At 52.2% G+C, this 19014-nt stretch overlaps 1 protein-coding gene across 1 annotated transcript in view; it reads left to right on the top strand.

Moving 5' to 3' along the window:
• Positions 1 to 18455, top strand: part of Plbd2 (phospholipase B domain containing 2) — a 24079-nt gene extending 5624 nt beyond the window's left edge. Inside the window, exons 2-12 of the mRNA XM_008847474.2 lie at positions 4330 to 4423; positions 9024 to 9182; positions 10733 to 10833; positions 10996 to 11210; positions 11723 to 11820; positions 14824 to 14984; positions 15739 to 15834; positions 15981 to 16052; positions 16683 to 16835; positions 17283 to 17445; positions 17662 to 18455. Coding sequence (XP_008845696.1) covers positions 4330 to 4423; positions 9024 to 9182; positions 10733 to 10833; positions 10996 to 11210; positions 11723 to 11820; positions 14824 to 14984; positions 15739 to 15834; positions 15981 to 16052; positions 16683 to 16835; positions 17283 to 17445; positions 17662 to 17829 — 1480 coding nt within the window. The 3' untranslated portion in view covers positions 17830 to 18455. The remainder of the gene's footprint in view (positions 1 to 4329; positions 4424 to 9023; positions 9183 to 10732; positions 10834 to 10995; positions 11211 to 11722; positions 11821 to 14823; positions 14985 to 15738; positions 15835 to 15980; positions 16053 to 16682; positions 16836 to 17282; positions 17446 to 17661) is intronic.
• Positions 18456 to 19014: the final 559 nt, after the last annotated feature.

The following is a 19014-nucleotide window of genomic DNA, read 5'->3' as shown; positions in this document are numbered from 1 at the left end:
CCACCTCCTCCCCCTCCTCCATCTCCTCCTCCTCCTCCTCTTCCTCCTCCTCCTTTTCCTCCTCTATCTCCTCCACCTCCTCCTCTACCTCCTCCTCCTCCTCTTCCTCCTCTTCCACCTCCTCTATCTCCTCCTCTTCCATCTCCTGCTCTACCTCCTCCTCCTCCTCCATCTCCTCCTCCATCTCCTCCACCTCCTCCATCTCCTCCACCTCCTCCATCTCCTCCTCCTCTACATCCTCCATTGCACCTCATCCTCCTCCTCTGCCTCCTCCATCTCCTCCTCTTCCACCTCCTCCACCATCTCCGCTTCCTCCTCCTCCTCCTCCTCCCTCTCCTCCTCCTCCTCCATCTCCTCCCCCATCTCCTCCTCCTCCATCTCCTCTTCCTCCATCTCCTCCTCCTCCTCCATCTCCTCCTCCATCTCCTCCCCCTCCTCCTCCATCTCCTCCTCCACCTCCTCCACCTCCTCCATCTCTTCCACCTCTTCCACCTCCTCCTCAACCTCCTCCACCTCCTCCACCTCCTCCTCCATCTCCTCCACCTCCTCCTCCATCTCCTCCTCCATCTCCTCCACCTCCTCCTCCTCCTCCTCCTTCTCCCCCTCCTCCTCCATCTCCTCCTCCTCCTCCTCCGTCTCCTCCATCTCCTCCTCCTCCTCCTCCGTCTCCTCCATCTCCTCCTCCTCCTCCTCCGTCTCCTCCATCTCCTCCTCCTCCTCCTCCGTCTCCTCCATCTCCTCCTCCTCCTCCTCCGTCTCCTCCATCTCCTCCTCCTCCTCCTCCTGCTCCACCTCCTCCTCCTCCTCCTTCTCCCCCTCCTCCTCCATCTTCTCCATCTCCTCCTCCATCTCCTCCTCTTTCTCTTCTTCCTCCTCTACCTCCTCTTCTATCTCCTCCTCTTCCTCCTTCCTCCTTTTCCTTCTCCTCTCCTCTTCATCCTCTTCCTCCTTTTCCTCCCCCTCCTCCCACCCTCTTCTTGTTCTTTTTTTTTGGTCTTTTTGAGACAGGGTCTCCCTGTAGCCCCAGCTGTCCTGGAACTCACTATGTAGACCAGGCTGGCCTTGAACTTACAGAGATCCGCCTGCCTCTGTCTCCCAAGTGCTGGGATTAAAGGTGTGCGCCACCACGCCCAGCTTTTTTTTCACTTATGTACCTCTGGCTGTCCTGGAACTCAGAGATTTGCCTGCCTTTGCTTCCTAGTGCCGCAATTATAGCTGTGTACCACCATACCCAGCCTTTTTCTTTTTCTTTTTTCTATTTTTATTTATTTTTATTTTATGTGTATGCATGTATTGCCTTTCTATTTTTATTTATTTTTATTTTATGTTTATGCATGTATTGCCCACATATAGGTAAGTGCACCTGTGTCGTGCAATGCCCGCGAAGGACAGAAGAGGCTGGCGGATCCCCTGGGACTGGAGTTACAGACAGTTGTTAGCTGCCATGTGGGTGCTGGGATTTGAACCCGGGTCTCCTGCAAGAACAACTAGTGTTCTTAACCACTGAACCATCTTTCCAGCCCCTGCCTTTTTCTTTGTTAAAAATATTTTTGGAGCCGGGCATGGTGGCGCACGCCTTTAATCCCAGCACTTGGGAGGCAGAGGCAGGCAGATCTCTGTGAGTTCAAGGCCAGCCTGGTCTACATAGTGAGTTCCAGGACAGCTGGGGCTACAGGGAGACCCTGTCTCAAAAAGATTAAAAAAAAAATATATATATATGTATATATATATTTATTTGTGCGTGTGTCTATGAGTTTATGTACATGTACCACATGCGTGCAATGCCCCCAGAGGCCAGAAGGGAGTGTCATCCTCTGGAACAGGAGTTACAGATAGTTGTGAGCTGCCACGTGGGTACTGAACCAAACTTTGGTCCTCTGCAAGAGCAGCTGATGCTCTTAACCACTGAACCATTTCTGCAGTGCCACCCCGCCATAAGCTTCTGGGACAGGACTGTTCACTCTGTGCCCTCAGCACCTGGCACCTAGTGGACTCTCAGAAGGCCTCACAGAAGCTGTGGAAGCAGGCCATCTGGGTCTCTGATCCCAGGGTCCTGTCCTGGACCTGTCTGGTAGCTTTTTAGCCAACTTCCTGCCAGACCCTCTGGTCTGAGCCAGTGTCTTCCTTTTGGCACCTGTCCCACTCCACCTTTAGTTTTCCTGTGGTTTTCATCATCTTTCTCTTTTTCCTTTACGTGTGTATGTGTGGGTGTGTAGGCTAGAGGTCAACCTCTGGTGTCAGCCACCCACCTTGTTTTTGAGACAGCCTCTTGCTGGGGCCTGGAGCTCACTGATTGGCTAGGCAGGCTGGCCAGCAAGCCCCCGAGTTCCTACTGTCTCCTCTCCAGTGCTGAGACTGCAGGTGTGTGCGCACCACACCCGGCTTTTTAAGTGGGTGCTGGGGATTGAACTCAAGTCCCCATGCTTGTGTGGCAGGCTCTTTACTGAGTAAGCCACATCTCTAGCCCAATTTACATTTTAAAAATTGAATCTAGGGGCTGGAGAGATGGCTCAGTGGCTAAGAGCACTGACTGCTCTTGCAGAGGACCTGGGTTCGATTCCCAGCACCCACATGGAGGCTACAAACCGTCCTTAACTCCAGTTCCAGTGGAATCTGAAGCCCTCTTGACCTGTGCAGCATTGCATGACACAGGTGCACTCACATACACTCAGGCAATACACTCATACACAATAAAATAAAAATAATAAAATATTTTTTAAAAATCGAATCTAAACCACAGACCTTCACAGCTTATGCATCTTTTTACAAAATATTTTATTTGCTGGGCGTGGTGGCGCACACCTTTAATCCCAGCACTTGGGAGGCAGAGGCAGGCAGATCTCTGTGAGTTCAAGGCCAGCCTGGTCTACATAGTGAGTTCCAGGACAGCTGGGGCTACAGGGAGACCCTGTCTCAAAAAAGACAAAAAAAATTTTTTTTTAATTTGTCTTTTTTGTATGAGTGATATGCCTGCATATATGTAAGTATACCCATGCCATGTAATGCTCTTGGGGGACAGAAGAGGCTAGCTGCCATATTGGTACTGGGAACTGAACTCGGGTCTTCTGCAAGAACAGCTAGTGCTCTTAACTGCTGAGCCATCTCTCCAGCCACATCTTTCTTTATTAAGGTTTTGCTGGGGTGACAAAGATGGAGGTCCCCAGGGCTCACTGGCCAACCAGCATAATTTGGCTAACTCCAAGTCTCAGTGAGAGAGACTGTCTCAAACAAACAAAAAGGGGAGACAGCCTGCTTTGACAGGAGTCCTGTTCCACCCTTAGCTACCTTTGACCCTGCAAGTGTATCAGTTAGCACTGGGCACCAGTACTTCATAACAGTCCCAATAACTGATGACCCTCATGGAACTGGGGTTGCTGGGGCTGCGCTACTGTAGGCTGTAGGTCTGCACACCTGGTCCGCTCTGTCTCACATTCCTGGGATCAGTGTGCTGTCTGAGGATGTTCTTTCTAGGACAGTGGCAAATGCACAGGAGGGTAGTAGAGAGTCAAGAGGCCTCTTGAAGCTAATTGTATGGTGAGCACTGTGCCAGTTTCACCCATGTCCCACTGGGCAAAACTGGCCAGTCACAGAGCCCAGATCAAGGTCTGGGAATCACCTGTGGTTGTGGGAGGAGACATTGTAAAGTCTTAGTGCAAAGGGCATGGGCACAGGGTGTCCATCACCAGGTGATCAACTCTGTGCCTCAGTCTCTCCTTTTGTATCTGATGGGGCCACTAAAGCTGCCTTCCTGGATGGACTGTGAGGTTACCACGGGACTCAGTGTGTTAACAAATGTGAGGGTGACTAGACTGTCACCCAGCTCAGTAAGTGCTGGCTGCCATGACTGGAGGATCAAGGAGACATGGATTGCATAGGTCACGGGAAAAGCTGGTTCAGTTGTTAGAAGTGCACACGCTCTCTGAGCCAGTGCTTTCTGTTCAGGGATCTGACCAGGCAGGTGTGCAGGTGCAGGCAGACAGATGTCTGTGTGGGCAGTTATTGCTCACTGGGTTGTTTTCATGGTGTAAAGCTAGAGTTGGGTCAAGTGTGTTGATGCACACCTGTATCCCAGCACTTGGAAAACTGAGGGAGGAGGATTGTGAGTTTGAGGCTAGCCTGGGCTACATAGTGAGATCCTGGCTAAAAAATGGAGAAAAAACAAAGACAGGAGGATGGAGTGGTAGAGGGCCTGCCTGCCTGGTATGCACAGACCTATCCCCAGTACGAGACAAACACCCAAGCCCCAACCTCCTGGAGCTGGGAGTCTGGATGACACTGGCTTCGAAGGGGTCCCTGCCACTGACCAAATGTCCTCCCTCTCCCCTCCAGGTGGGCCTTTCTGGACTTGGGCACAAATGGCAACTATAATGACAGCCTGCAGGCCTATGCAGCTGGTGTGGTGGAAGCCTCTGTGTCTGAGGAGGTAAGGCCAACATGGGGGAGCCCGCAGTCCCACCTGCCTCACCCCTGCCAAGCAAGGGCATCCTCAGGGGCTTCAGAGAGTTTGATGCATGTGCAGAATAGTTTCCCACCTTCTGCCCTCCATGTAGGTGGGGAAAGAGCCACATTCTTTAAAGAGGGCCTACAAAGTTGGGCAGAACACACCTGTAATTCTAAGAGTTATGAAGCTGAGGCAGGAGGATTGCTGAGTTTGAGGGCACCCTAGGCTACAGAGTGAGACTGTATCTTGAAAACAACAGCAACACTCCCCCTGAGAAAAACCAACAAAATAAAAACACAAGCCATGCATGATAACTCATGTCTGTAATCTCAGACACTGGGAGGCAGAGGCTCAAGGATCAGGAGTTCAAGCCAGCTTCAATCACATCCCCCTCAAAAAGAAAAAAGTATACTCCATGGTTCTTTGTACATTTCTAAGGTGGTGCAGCTGTCGCTACTATCTGATTCCAGAACATCATCATCATACCAGAAGGCAGTTCCATTCAGCTGACAATCATTCCCATTGTTCTGGTTTGTTTTTCCATTGCTGTGACAAAATACTCTGACCAATACCAACTTAGGGAGGAAAGGGTTTATTTGTCTTACATCTCCTGGGTCACAGTTCATCAGGGAGCCCAAGGTAGGAACACGGGGCAGGAACCTGGAGGCAGGAGCTGAAGCACAGGCCATGGAGAAATGCTGCTTGCTGGCTTGCTCCCCTGACCTATCCTCAGCCTGCTTTTTCATGCAACACAGGCCTACCTGCCCAGGGGTGGTACCACCCACAGTGGGCTGGGCCCTCCCACATCACTCAACAATCAAGAGACTACCCCACAGACATGGCCATAGGTCAGTCCAATGGTGGCAATTCCCCAATTGAGTCTCCCTCTACCTAGGTGTGTCAGGTTGACACTAAAGCTATCCAGCACACCCATCCTGGCCTTAGCATTGGGTGCTCTCCAGGCAGTAGTGTTTCTTGGATATGGTTATTGTGAACCTCACAGAGACAGAATCACACAGATGGGCTCCTGCCCTCTTGCTGCCTATTTTTTTGCTTTTTGTTTGTTGTTTTTTGAGATAGGCTCTCATGTAACCCAGGATGGCCTCAAATTCACTATGTAGCCAAGGATGACTCTAAACTTCTGGTCTGCCTTCACAAGTGCTGGGATTACAGGAGTGTACCACCTTGCCTGGTTTATTTGTTGCTGGGGACAGAACCCAGACCTTCGTCTTGAGTACTAGGAATATGAGCCTTTCTGTAACTGGCTCCCTTAGCCTCATGTTTTCTTTTCCTTTTGCATTTATATATAAATGCTTCTGAGGTATACAGTAATGAGTTTCACGCTGGCGTTTGAATACATGTTATTGTACCTTGCTTGCAGTCACCCCTGTTGCTTTCCCTGTCCCTCTTTCCACCTCCTGCTGGTCCCAAATGGTCCCCTTTCTGCTTTCATGCATTTTGTCTGTGTTTCTTTCTTGGTGTTTTGAGACAGGGTCTTAGTATGTGGCCCGGGTTACCTTAGACCCTCCTGCCTCAGTCTCCTGAGATCACAGGGTTTTTTTTTTTAAATACTGGAGATTGCAGCTAGGGTCTCCCACATGCTGGGCAAGTGCTCTGTGGCTATTCTCCACCCTTGACCCTCTTTACTATGTGTTTTGAGTCTCACCCAACCTGACCTACAGTTCACTCTTTTGTCCCAACAGCTGTTAAACTTTCGAACCTCTAGTCTCAGCCTCCCGAGTACTGATACATACCACCTGCCCGGCTCGTACCAGTGTTAACCTAGTTTTCCTCCATGTAGCGAGTCCCCAAATAACAGAGCATTCTGCTTACCTGATTTTGAAGTGTAAAAATTCGCAGTTATGTTTCAGGAGTCCGCCATCAGAAGTGAGGCTGTGGGTGGCAGTCTTTCCCATGCTGGCTGGTGGTTGGTAGAGGACACCCACTTTGGGAAATAACTGGGCATTAACTTAGAGAACGGGACACACACAGGCCCCAGGAACCAGCAGTAACTTAGAGAATGGGACACACACAGGCCCCAGGAACCAGCAGCCCTACTCTTTGGGTGTGTATTCCACAGGTGACCCTGGGACATGGAGGGAGCATCCAAAGTTGCTTTAAGCAAGAACACTGTATATCCTGGCTGGGCCTGGGTTGTCAGCCATCACAGTGGAGCATGGTGGGGCTGCCACTGAGGGAGAGGCATGGAGCATGTGAGCTGTGGTGTGGGGGAGGGTGGAGCCCAGGAAGCAGCCTCTACTGGGGCACCCCGCATGAGCCCACTACACAGGGCTGGTGCCCAGCTGCCCCCTGGATGGCCTCCCAGGATCCTTGTGTCTAGGGAAGTGGTGAGACTCGACCCTTTCTCTACACAGCCTGCTGGGGGCACTAAGGTGAGGCCACAGCAGTTCTCATGCCAGGAACACAAGGGCACTTTGCCTATGTCATCTCACTGGGTCCCTACCCCAAGCTTCTGAGGGTGGCCTGGTCATCTTAGCTGGGGAGAGGTGATGTGGCTCAGATCTAGAGAGGTGAAGATACTTCTTCAAGGTTAAACAGCCAGTGAAGCCGAGGAGTTGACTTCAAACTCAGCTCTGTGTGGCCCAAGTCTTTACTCCTGACCAGTTTGCTTTGCTGCCTCCTCCTCTGGCTTCTGTGGATAGGTAGGGACAATGTCTTGTTCTCAGCTGAGCCCAGCCCAGAACCTAGTGTAGGACAGGCACCAGAGCAGTGCTGTGCAAGTTCTGAGAGGTACATGGAGAGTATTAGTGGAGCTGTGGTGAGCTGGATTTGGGTGGGTTCTAGTGAGCTAATGACTGGGCAGGGGTCACTGAGCCATCAGCTCCTTGTGGTGGGCATTGACACAGCCTTTGCTGTCTTCCATAATAGAGAGTGTTTCTTGTAGAATTAGGCATGACCAGAAGTTACCTCCAACCTTTGCCCAAAGAGTGTAGAGCTTTGGGACATTCAAACATGTCTTGGCCCTGTGGTTTGCTGATTGGGTGTCTTGAGGTGCTCACCTGCCTGTGGTTTGATTTCTCCAGTTGTAGAGCAGATGTGTTGGTTTCATGTCACTGTCATGAAATGATACTGAGCTCATAGGCAAAGGTTCATTTTGTTTGACTCTCAGCTCTGGTAGTGCCCAAGGCCAAGTGACCCGTTGCTTTGGGTCCCAGGAGATCCTGGGAGGCAGTGGCATGGACACACGCATGGCAGAACACAATGTCCCCTTCATGAGCCAGAAAGCAAAAATGGAAGAGGAGAGTGGGATTCCTGTGTCCCTTTCTAGGCCACATCTCCAGTGACCCTCAGTAGTCCCCCACCAAGCTCTGCCTCCTCAAGTTTCCACACCTCCCAACAGCACCACCCTGTGGCCTAAACCCATAACATGCACAGCTCCTGGGGCTAGTCCAGCCCAGACTGCTGTGATGGGGACAGTGACCACAGCACTCAGAGAACTCAAGACTCTAATGTATCATTCCATATGAGGCTGCTTACTTACACGAGCCATAGGCACTGCCACCCCCCAGTGTCCCAGGGACCAGCAGCCCTCCTCTTGATGAGCAGTGGCTGGGTGCCCTGGTTATTCTGGACCAGGCCAGGTTGACCTTGGCTAGGTTCACTTGTAGTGCTGTAGTCTCCTGGCAGACATGCTAGGGCAACTGTCCAACGTGGGACAACCTCACTCATACATCTAGGGGTTGACTGTCTGACAGCTGAGGAACAGGGTGGGCTAGGCTACAGTCTCTTTCCCCCTGAAACGAGCCCAAGCTCATCCACACAGCATCTAGGCAAGTGCCAGGCATTCCTGGCCTGGTGAGTCAACAGCAGACTTGCTGTCTTGTTGCCTCTGTCCTTGGTGCTTTGAACAGAGCAGGGAGCTGTACAAAACCACAGGGGTCCAGCCAGGGGTGGTGGTACCTGCTTGTAGTGCTGTGTTCCAGCATGCTAGAGGCTTTGGAGGATGAATTGTGAGCTCAAGGCCAGCCTGGATTGCATAGTGAGACCCCATCTCAGAAAACCAAGCAATGGGTTGGGAATGCAGCTCCATGGGTAGAAAGTGTGCCTAGCATGCACAAGCCCTTGGTTCCATCTCCAATGCCTTATAAACCTGGAGTCGTGGCACACACCATAATCCCAGCATTTTTGAGGTAGAGCCAGGAGGATCTGGCATTTCAAGGCCTTCTTTGGCTACAAGTTCAAGGTCAGCCTGGTATACATAAGACCCCACCTCTAAACAAACAAACCAAATAAAACCACAAAAGCAAACCTCAGGGCTGGGCTGTAGCTCAATGGCAGAGCATCTACTTAGCATGCACAGGGCCCTGGGTTCAATCCCTAGCACTACAAACATGAAACAGAACAACCCAAGACCCCCATAGTCGATGGTGGAACACAGCTAGATTGGGGTCCCTAGCAACAGAGGAAGTGTCGTCTAGTTTAGACCTTCCATGTTGGATGCCCTAAAGGTGGGAGACCCAAGAAGCTTTGGGGTATGAAGGGGACCAAAAGCTATGTAGGCTGGGAGGCTATCTGTGCTGTGGTAGAACCATCCCTCACGGTCCTGCTTCCTCATCTGTAGCTTATCTACATGCACTGGATGAACACAGTGGTCAATTACTGTGGCCCCTTTGAGTATGAAGTTGGCTACTGCGAGAAGCTCAAGAACTTCCTGGATGCCAACCTGGTGTGGATGCAGAAGGAGATGGAGCTCAGCCGGGACTCACCCTACTGGCACCAGGTGGGCTGGCTGCCCCACTCAGTGGGAGGTGGCTATTTTGGGGTGTGCTTCCAACTGGCCAATTGCCTTTGGGTGTAGCCATCAGCATCTGCACCCTCCTCTCCAACCTGCCATCCTTCCATCTGTCCACTTGATGGATCTCCAGTTGCCCATTCTGGCCTGTGTGCACCATCTCTCTGCCTTCCTGCTGTCCAAGAACACTAGACATATAGCTGATCGGTGGCCCAAGGTTCTACTTGCTGCCAGGGAGGCGCATACACGGCTGGAGGTCAGCAAAAACAGTTCTAGAAAGGGGAGAGAAGAGAAAAACTAAAGCTCCCAGAAAGTGGACTTTCCCTTCCCTCTGAGCTGCTGATTGGCTAGATGCTGGGGAGGGCGTGAGCAGGTCCTTAACCTTGGTCAGTTGGCTGAGTTGTCAGTGCAAAAGTTATTGAGCTAGAGGGCTCCCTCAGACCTGAGGGATTAGCCTTGCAGCACAAGCAGCTGTCTCTGAAAGAAGACCCCCTGCCTGTTCATACACCCTCTGCCTTGGGCTGTATTGATGCCATTTTCATCTCTAAGCAGAGTTCTTGCTGCCCATTCACCTGCTTCTTCCCTTTTTAGATCAGGCTTTTCTCTCCCATCTACCCACTCTTCCCTTCAGCTTCCCACCCCAGTCATTTCATGTTCCCATCCAACTACCCAGTTATCCATCTACCCAGCTAACCATTCATATGTCTGCTTACCCACCAGTACACATAACCCATTCATCCATTCATCCCTCCTATCTATCCATCTGAACACCTACCCACCCATCCACCCACTTACTAAAGTATCCATCCATCCATCCATCCATCCACCCACCAACACATCTATTTACCCACCCATACTTGTACACATTAACCCATCCACCATCAAGCCAGCCATCCACTCTCTTGTTCATACATTCTTCTACCTTCTGTCCATCCACTAACTCATTTGCTGAGTGATCCATCCATCCACCATCTATCCATCCACCATCCATCCTTCCATCCATCCATCCACCCATCCTTCCATCCACCCACCCATCCATCTGCTTATCCATCTATCCACCCACCTATCCATCTACTCATCCATCCACCCACCCACCCATCTGTCCATCCATCCATCCATCCATCCATCCATCCATCTTGTATAACCTTACTAATTTCCTGGTATGTGTCCAGCATCAGCTAATGTCCAGTGAGAGACATGGTAATGGCTCTGGGGTTACAGAATACTGAAGCAAAACAGGGACAGTGGGGATGTCAGGAGCAGCAGCCACAGAGCTGAGTAGACTAAAAGCAGAGAGCTGTTTGGTAGGGGCCAGGCCAGGCTAGAAGCCTTCCTGGAGGAGGTGGCTTTTGACCTGAGATTTAAGTAAGGAAGACATGGGATCAGCCTGAGGAGGGGTCATAGAGTTTGACTTATTGAAAGCAAGAGAAGGGTCAGGGCTGGTTGGAGCCTGTACTCTCCTCTGTCAGGCGAGAACCCCTCCAATGGCCCAGAGGGGTGAACTGGGGAGCCTCACTCTCCTTCTGCTCCTCCCCCAGGTGCGGCTGACCCTTCTGCAACTGAAAGGCCTGGAGGACAGCTATGAAGGCCGTTTGCACTTCCCAACTGGGAGGTTCACCATCAAACCCTTGGGGTTCCTGTAAGTGCCACCCTCAGTCTGCACAGGGTGGGGGAAGGAGTTACGAACCTCCTAGAAGCTCTGTCACTTCTATTCTCCAGCTGCAGTGAGTCCACTGACTTAAAGACCCACAGCTGTGACCTGTGCAGGGCAGCCCATGACTCTCCTGTCCTGCTTCCTTAGTCTGCTGCAGATATCAGGAGACCTGGAAGACCTAGAGCTGGTCCTGAATAAGACCAAGACCAAGTCTTCCCTGGGCTCGGGCTCCTGTTCTGCCCTCATCAAGCTGCTGCCTGGCCAGCGGGACCTCCTGGTGGCCCACAACACCTGGACATCCTACCAGAATATGTTGCGCGTCATCAAGAAGTACCAGCTGCAGTTCCTGGAGGGGCCGAAAGGTAGAAGGGTGGAGCAGCCATATGGGCCAGTGGGGAGGGATGGGGCCTTTGTGAGCTCTGGAGCTCTGCCAGGAATTCTTACTTGGCAAGGTGTGTCAACCATTGTTGCTTGATGTGTCTCTCCCTCAAGGTGACTCTCTCTCTTACTGTCTTTGTCATCATCTGTCCATCCATCCATCCATCCATCCATCCATATATATTGGGGATTGAACCCAGAACCTTATTCATGATAGGCACTCTACCACTGAACTACATGCCCATCCCTCTTTTTACTTCTGTTTTGGTGGCCTTGAACCAGAAATCTGCATTAGCTTCCCTGGCATGAGGATTCCAGGCATACACACCTACATATTTTACCTGCTGTAACCTCATGTGCTATATTAGATGACAGAAGGGACAGAGGCAGGGACTCCTCTGAGGCCTGCATGCTTCCCCCCTGGGGACCCCAGCCTCAAGGGATGGGGTGTGGGTCCCCCAAGCCTGTCTGACCAGCCCCAGCTGCTGTCCTGCAGAGGAGTACCCCCTGGTTGCTGGCAACAACGTGGTCTTCTCGTCCTACCCTGGCGCCATCTTTTCCGGTGACGACTTCTACATCTTAGGTAGCGGTCTGGTGAGTGAGTCCTTTCACATCCTCTCTGGGGACATGGCTCAGTGACTCTGGGTACCTGTGGGAGAAAGGGATAGAGTGGAGAATGAAGTAGAGGCTCCTTTCCACCCCCTAGTGGTGTCTGGACCCAGAAGGACTTAATAAACCCAGGTGCCCAGGCCCCAACCGAACCTCTGAACTCTACAGCTGGCCTGGAACTCTGTGGGAACCCAGGTCCTCAGCAACAGCTGGTCTTGGGAACCTTTCTGAAGCTCTTGACCTCTGTGACCCGGGTTTGTTTTTCTGTGTTGCACAGAGGCCCTCCTTTCCCTCCAGTGACCTTGTTTTCCGTCCGGCGTCTCCGGCCGCTCTACCCACCCCCTAACCTGGCTGCTCTCTGAATAGTTGCTGTTTACAGCCTGTTGTTTTCCCTGCTTTCCCTGGCTTGTATCCAGGCTCCTTTAGAAATCTGTTCCTGGCACCCTGGCTGGGGAAGCTGGCACCCAGGATCACCAGAATGATGCTTCCAGGAAAGGGACTGTGTTGCCCAAAGTGCTCTGGGTACGGGGACATGCAGGGGCACTAGTGGGTGTGATAGGGCTCACTCTCCAGTCTGTGCTGTTGCTTATTCAAGTGTGAATGTGGGAGAGGCTGGAGAGAGCCACACGGCAGGGAGCCTCTTGCTTGGGAGTGGGAGGCAAGCCCTTGGGGGCTTCAGTCACAGGAGCATGTGCATGTGTGTGCTTGTGATGGAACCCAGGGCCTGTCACTGAGGCCAGCACAGGAGACCAGTATACCTCACTGCTTCACTGTGTTTGAGCCTTGGGCCCCTTTGACAGCAGAGGACACTCTGACCTCCTTCTCAGACTATTTTATTTTTATTTTTATATTTTTGCTTGTCTGCTTTATTTCATTTTTTGACAGTGTCTCATGCTATAATCTAGGCTGGCCTAGAACTTAGTATGTAGCCCAGGCTAGCCTCAGACTTGCAGTGGTCTTCCTGCCTCAGCCTTCCAAGAATACTGGAATTATACACCTAAGCCCCTAGGTCCAGCTTAAATGTCCTTTTTATTTTTCTTCTCTTTTTATTTTTTATTTTTTTAAAAGTATTTTGTTTATTAGTTTTATGTGTATGCGTGTATTGCCGGCATGTATGTAAGTGTACCCGTGTCATGCAATGCTCTCAGAGGACAGAAGAGGCCGTCAGATCTCTTGGAGCTGGAGTTATGGACAGTTGTTAGCTGCCATGTGGGTGCTGGGATTTGAACCTGGGTCTTCTGCAAGAACAGCCAGTGTTCTTAACCACTGAGCCATCTCTCCAGCCCCTCTTTTTATTTTTTATTATGATTTCCTGAGACAAGGCCTCATGTAGCCCAGGTTGGCCTAGAACTCACTAGGTAGCTGAGTTTTCCTTGTACCCCTGATTCTCCTGCCTCCACCTGAGGTCAGCCTGAGCTACAGTGTGAGACCTGGCTCATAAAACACTCAATAAGTAAATAAAATTTAAAACTAAAATACCATTCTGACAGCTTTTAGCTATTTTCAGCCTGTTCGTATAAGGAAAACCCAGGCCAGCACCCCTTGGGACTGCAGGGACCTGAACTCCGATTTCAGCCTGGGAGGTTAGGTTTCAGAAGTATAGCCCCTCTGCTCCCCAGCCATGACCTGGGCCACATTTCTTAGTTTCTCCCAGTCTCAGCACACCTGTCATTGAAGAGATGGCAGGGCTTGGCTGCAGCTCTCAGGAGAGCCAGAAGAGCTGATTGGGATGCTGGCTGTGCAGATTCCTAAAACAAGGCTGCCTCTCAGCTCTAAGGACCTGGCAGGCCATTTAAGCCAGAGCACATGTTTAGTTAGCCCCATGATTCTTATCAGGGCCAGTCTGCACCCCTGGAGAAGTACGGCATTTCTGGAGGCTCCGAGTTACTACACAGGATCATTTAATAGTCAGAACCCCATTTTCCTGATGTGCATCATAGAAAGCCAAGTGCAACGGAATCTTTTCAGCTGAGGATATAACTTCTATTGTTTGGTTTGGTTTTGCTTTGCTTGAGACAGGGTCTTACTGTGGAGCCCTGGTTGCCTGGAACTCGATATATACTCTAGGCTGGCCTTGAAACTTGTGACAGTCCTCATGCCTCTGCCTACCAAGTATGGGACTTACAGGCCAGTGCCATCATGCCTGTTTAGCTTTGCCTTTTTATTTTACTAAAGATTTATTTTATGTGTATGAATATTTTGCCTGCATGTATACATGCATGCTATACCTTCACATGCATGTTATACCCTGAGAGGTAGAAGAGGGCATTGGAACTGGAGTTACAGAGGGCTGTTGGCTGCCATGTGGGTGCTGGGAACCAAATTTGGGTCCTCTGCAAGAGCATCTGATGCTCTTAACCACTAAGCCATCTCTTCAGCCCCTTTATTTTTTATTTTTAATTATGTGAACTTGTGTGTGTTTGTGTGTGGGTATGTACATATGAGTGAAGAGGCCAGAAGAGGTTGTTGGATCCCTTGGAACTGGAGTTACAGGCAGTTGTGAGCTGCCTGGTATGGGTTCTGGGAACCAAACTGTGGTCCCTGTAAGAGCAGTAAGTGCATTTAACTGCTGAGCCATGTCTCTAGCCCTCTTCAGGCCTGGTTTATATACACACAGAAGACAAGCTCCAAGGAAAATGGGCAGGGTCAGGCAGCACCTCACAGCTCCAAGGCCAAGGGAGTCAGGCCAAGGTCCCCCCAAGTCTAGGTGCTGGGGCTCCAGGGAGAAGAGCCTTAAGCCGCCAGCTCTCCCTGCAGGACTGAGAGGACGGGTAAGAGTTTGGGGCTGAGTTTACCCCGTGGTGACACTTTGGGCTCCCCTAGAGGCTGGTGCCCAGGGCAGAGATGGGTGCAAGATTGGGGTGCACCCGAGGCAGGAAGAGGCTGTATCAAAACAGTCAATCAAAACCCGTTGATTTCTGAGTCACCACTGGTGCAGGCTTAGTGGTAGCATGTCTGGGGTGTGCAGCAACATCTCGTCTCCCACAGGTCACCCTAGAGACCACCATCGGCAACAAGAATCCAGACCTATGGAAGTACGTGAAACCTGAGGGCTGCGTGCTAGAGTGGATCCGCAACATTGTGGCCAACCGCCTGGCCCTGGATGGGGCCACCTGGGCCGAGATCTTTAAGAAGTTCAACAGTGGCACGTGAGTGTGTTCTGACCCTGAGGCTCTCACCTGGAAACCAGCAAACTGACTGTAGTACTCAAACCCCAGGGGATCCAGTGGGCCTCGTGCCCCATCCCTCTCTCAGGCTCTCAGAGTTGGTTCAGAGATCCTCCCTTGTTTTTGTTTTGTTTTGTTTTGTTTTGTTTTGTTTTGAGACAGGGTCTCCCTATAGCCTCAGCTGGCCTGGAACTGGCAATGTAGACCAGGCTTGCCTCAGTCTCACAGAGGTCCACCTGCCTGTGCCTCCCAAGTGCTGAGATTTAAAAGCATGCACCACCTTGCCCAATGCCCCTCCCTTGTTTTTTTTTTTGTGGGGGAAGCAGGTTCAAGGAGGGCAGAATTTTCTCCACTCCTACAAGCAATTCCTCTTGGGGAAATCTAGCAGGAAGAGGCTCAGATCCTTGGAGAGGGCTGAGGAATGTATGAGTGGGGAAGGGGCCTAGGAACCAGACCCTGGAAGTGGGTGCTCAGGTCTCAGAGTACCTCACAAAGAATTGACCTTTGTTTTTGTAAGCACTAGGGAGTCATGGACTATTGTTGGGCAGGAGGGTAGAATGCAGCAAGAGGGTTGTGTGGGCTTCTGGTCAAGCTGCAGTTTCGGGGTATTTCTGGATGGTAGGACACCTCCAGGCTACCACTGCCAATGACTCCTAGCCATGTGGCATGCCGGGGCAGAGGGAGGTTGGGGCAGGGATTCCAGGCTCAATGCAGGCTTCTTCCTTGGGCTTGACAGGTATAATAACCAGTGGATGATTGTGGACTACAAGGCGTTTGTCCCTGGTGAGCCCTGCCCTGGGAGCCGGGTGCTTACCATCCTGGAACAGATCCCGTGAGTCCCTGGAGTAGAGAGAGGGAAGCCAGGTTGGGTTGGGGCCAGCCCCTGGCTTGGGTGGGAGGTTTGAGACACAGTCCCTGCCCAGGCTGTGTTCTTAGAGCCCTTTCCTCACTGCCATTGTCTATCTCTCTGGGTCCCAGGGGCATGGTGGTAGTGGCTGACAAGACTGCGGAGCTCTATGAGACGACCTACTGGGCCAGCTACAACATCCCGTACGTGCCCTTCCTTCTTCCATGCCTCCCTTCCCCAGGTGACATTTTAAACCTCCAGAGCGAGAAGGGCCCTAGCCCTACTCTCCTGCCGAGAAAGCCCCATGGTGATCACACGCCATTGTGTGACCTCCAGTTTTGACACTCACCGCAAGGTGGCTTGGGGTGCCACACCCAGGGTCTGGATATTACCAGGCATCCAGCTGGGTCTTCCCCTGTCTCCTGGGAGGTGGAGATACCCACCTGGGATCTAGGCTGAAGTTGAGGTGTGGCTGGGGCAGCCTGAGTCCCAACAAATACTTAGTCTTGACTGGGCTGCTTAGGGCCACCTTGGCACCCCCTGCTTTCCCTGGCTGTCTCTGGGACCTTGTGACCATGATACGTGGGTATAGTAGCCTGTTCCCTTTCCACAGATGTGGAAAATGAGGCAGGGAGCTGCGCTTGCTCACGGCTCCAAAGTTAGAGAACAGTGAAGTGGGATTTGCCCTCAGAGCCCAAGTCCATTCACCCCTAGTACAAGCACAGGAGGTCCTCACTGCATCCTGATGTCATGGTCGTTAGTGACAACATTCACTGCCATTGCCCCTTCCACCTTCCTGGTGGGGGCGTGGGTGACCACCCTTGTCCCAGCAGGTTCTTTGAGACTGTGTTCAACGCCAGTGGGCTGCCAGCCCTGGTGGCCGAGTACGGAGACTGGTTTTCGTATAGCAAGAGCCCTCGAGCACAGATCTTCCTGCGGAACCATTCACTTGTAAAGGACATGGACTCAATGATCCAGCTCCTGAGGTGGGTGAACTCATCACTGGTGTGGTGCTGAGAGCCACCTGTGCATCTGGCTGATAGCACTGTGCTGAGCCACCAGTCCTGGGGAGTGGCTGGGCGCTCACTGAGCACCAAACCTGCTCCCTGTCATCCTTGGTTTTTTGCTCCTGGGAGATGGCGATGTCTGCCCAGGACCCAGGCTGAAGTTGAAGTGTGGCCAGGGCAACCTGAAGCCCAACAAATACTATCAAGGGACAGACAGGGTGTCTGGCCTGCTTGGGATGGGGCCTGGAGACTCTTCCCAAGGAAGATCTGATGAGGCTGGGGTGGCCCAGTGGAGAGGTAAGGGTAGCTTACGTCTGGATCTACCTGAGGTTGGTGTTGAGAGAAGCCCAGCAGGTTTAGGAAGGCTGCCCATGAGGAGCTTGGCCTTTTCCCTGAGTGACTAGCATCCCTTCCACTCACACCCAGGTATAATGACTTCCTCCATGACCCCCTGTCACTGTGTGAAACCTGTGACCCGAAGCCTAACGGAGAGAACGCCATCTCTGCCCGCTCTGACCTCAACCCAGCCAATGGTTCCTACCCGTTCCCAGCCCTGCGCCAGCGCTCCCATGGTGGCATCGATGTGAAGGTTTGCCACCCAGGCCACCTGTCCTTGCGGGGAGGGGATTGGGGGATGGTGGGTGGAGCAGGCACTGGGTCAGGGGTCATGTCTTGGCCTCTGTTGGGTCAAGGACATCTGCTTTGGGGTCAGCTTCAAAATGGGGCTCTGGAATCAAGGTCAGGATGAAGAGGTGAACTCCCTAGATGGACCTAACAGCTCAGTGGTCTGTTCTTCGGCCTCCAGGTGACCAGCTATTCACTGACCAAGTTCATGAGCTTGATGGCAGCCAGTGGCCCCACGTGGGACCAGGTGCCCCCCTTCCAGTGGAGCACCTCACCCTTCCACGACATGCTACACATGGGCCAACCTGACCTCTGGAAGTTCTCACCTGTCCAGGTCCTGTGGGACTGACCTCCATGTTGCCCAGCTGCCTTTGCCCTGCATAGCCTTCAGGGTCACACACCTGCTGCCCACCCCTCCGGTCTTTCCCTGCGCTGGCCCCTGGTCTTAACACAAACTCTGTGAGCTCAGAGCTCACTGTCTGTCCTTCTGCCTTTCACCCCTTCATGGCTCTTTCTATCAACTGTGTCTCTGTCCCTCCCAACAGTGGGCCAGGGCTCATACTTGGCTGAGGGCCTGGTGGGGTCCTGGGCACCCTTTGACCAGGATTGCTCCCTCTGTGTGTGGATCACAGGCTGGTGGGGCTCAGCGTCCAGTCCTAGGTATGACTCATGGTTGGTGTCATTCCTGGCCTGCAGGCCCAGCCCCTCTGTCTTCTCAGGGAGCAGTCCTTTGTCCCCTTCTGGGCAGCTTCCTTAAGGACAGAAGCTTGAAAACAAAAACCACCAAGTTTCTGGCCACTTGTGGCTGGAGGGTCCCCGGTGTCTTTTCTGCAGGGCATGTGACCTATCACCCCACACTCCTGCCTCCTGTCCTTCCCTGGCCTAGGCCTGCCCCTGGCCTCCTGGCAGTGCCCCTGGCTCCCCAATGTGGGAACCAAATCACAGGCTGTGCCACCATTAAACAGGAGAGGCCTGGCCCTGGTGTGCTTTGTGGGGCAGCAGGGACGGGGGTCAGCACTTTCTCTTCCCAGGCAAGTATGCTCACCATTCACAGGTACTCCTTGTCCATCCTTCTGGTCATCTGACCTTTCACTCCTCTGCCCGTCCACTCACCCACTGTTCGTCTGCAGTCAGCCACCTGCCCTCCCATCTGTCCACCCCACCTACTCCTTACTCATCCATTCACCCATCCACTGTCCATCTGCATAGCCAGCCACCTGCCCACTCCTCCTCCCACCCATCTACCCAATTCATTGGTCCACCTACCCGCCCATCTATTGAAGCCATCTACCAGAATTCTACATCCCTTTCCTTTTCTCGGTATTGCTATGTAACTCAGGCCTCAAACTCATGATCATCCTTCCTTCACCTCCCAAATGCTGTGATTATAAGCCCACACTCAAGCCATCTGTTCATGTTTTCCATCCATCTTTATCTGTTCACCTGTCTATCCCTCTGTATCTGTCTGTCTATCTATCCCTATACCTCTGTTTATCCATTCATCTGTCCATCCACCCACATCTTAGGTACTTCT

This window comes from Nannospalax galili, unplaced genomic scaffold, assembly GCF_000622305.1.
Source record: "Nannospalax galili isolate Female #2095 unplaced genomic scaffold, S.galili_v1.0 scaffold120, whole genome shotgun sequence".
In the NCBI taxonomy this organism is placed as follows: domain Eukaryota; kingdom Metazoa; phylum Chordata; class Mammalia; order Rodentia; family Spalacidae; genus Nannospalax; species Nannospalax galili.
This window is presented reverse-complemented; position numbering and strand designations above follow the sequence as displayed.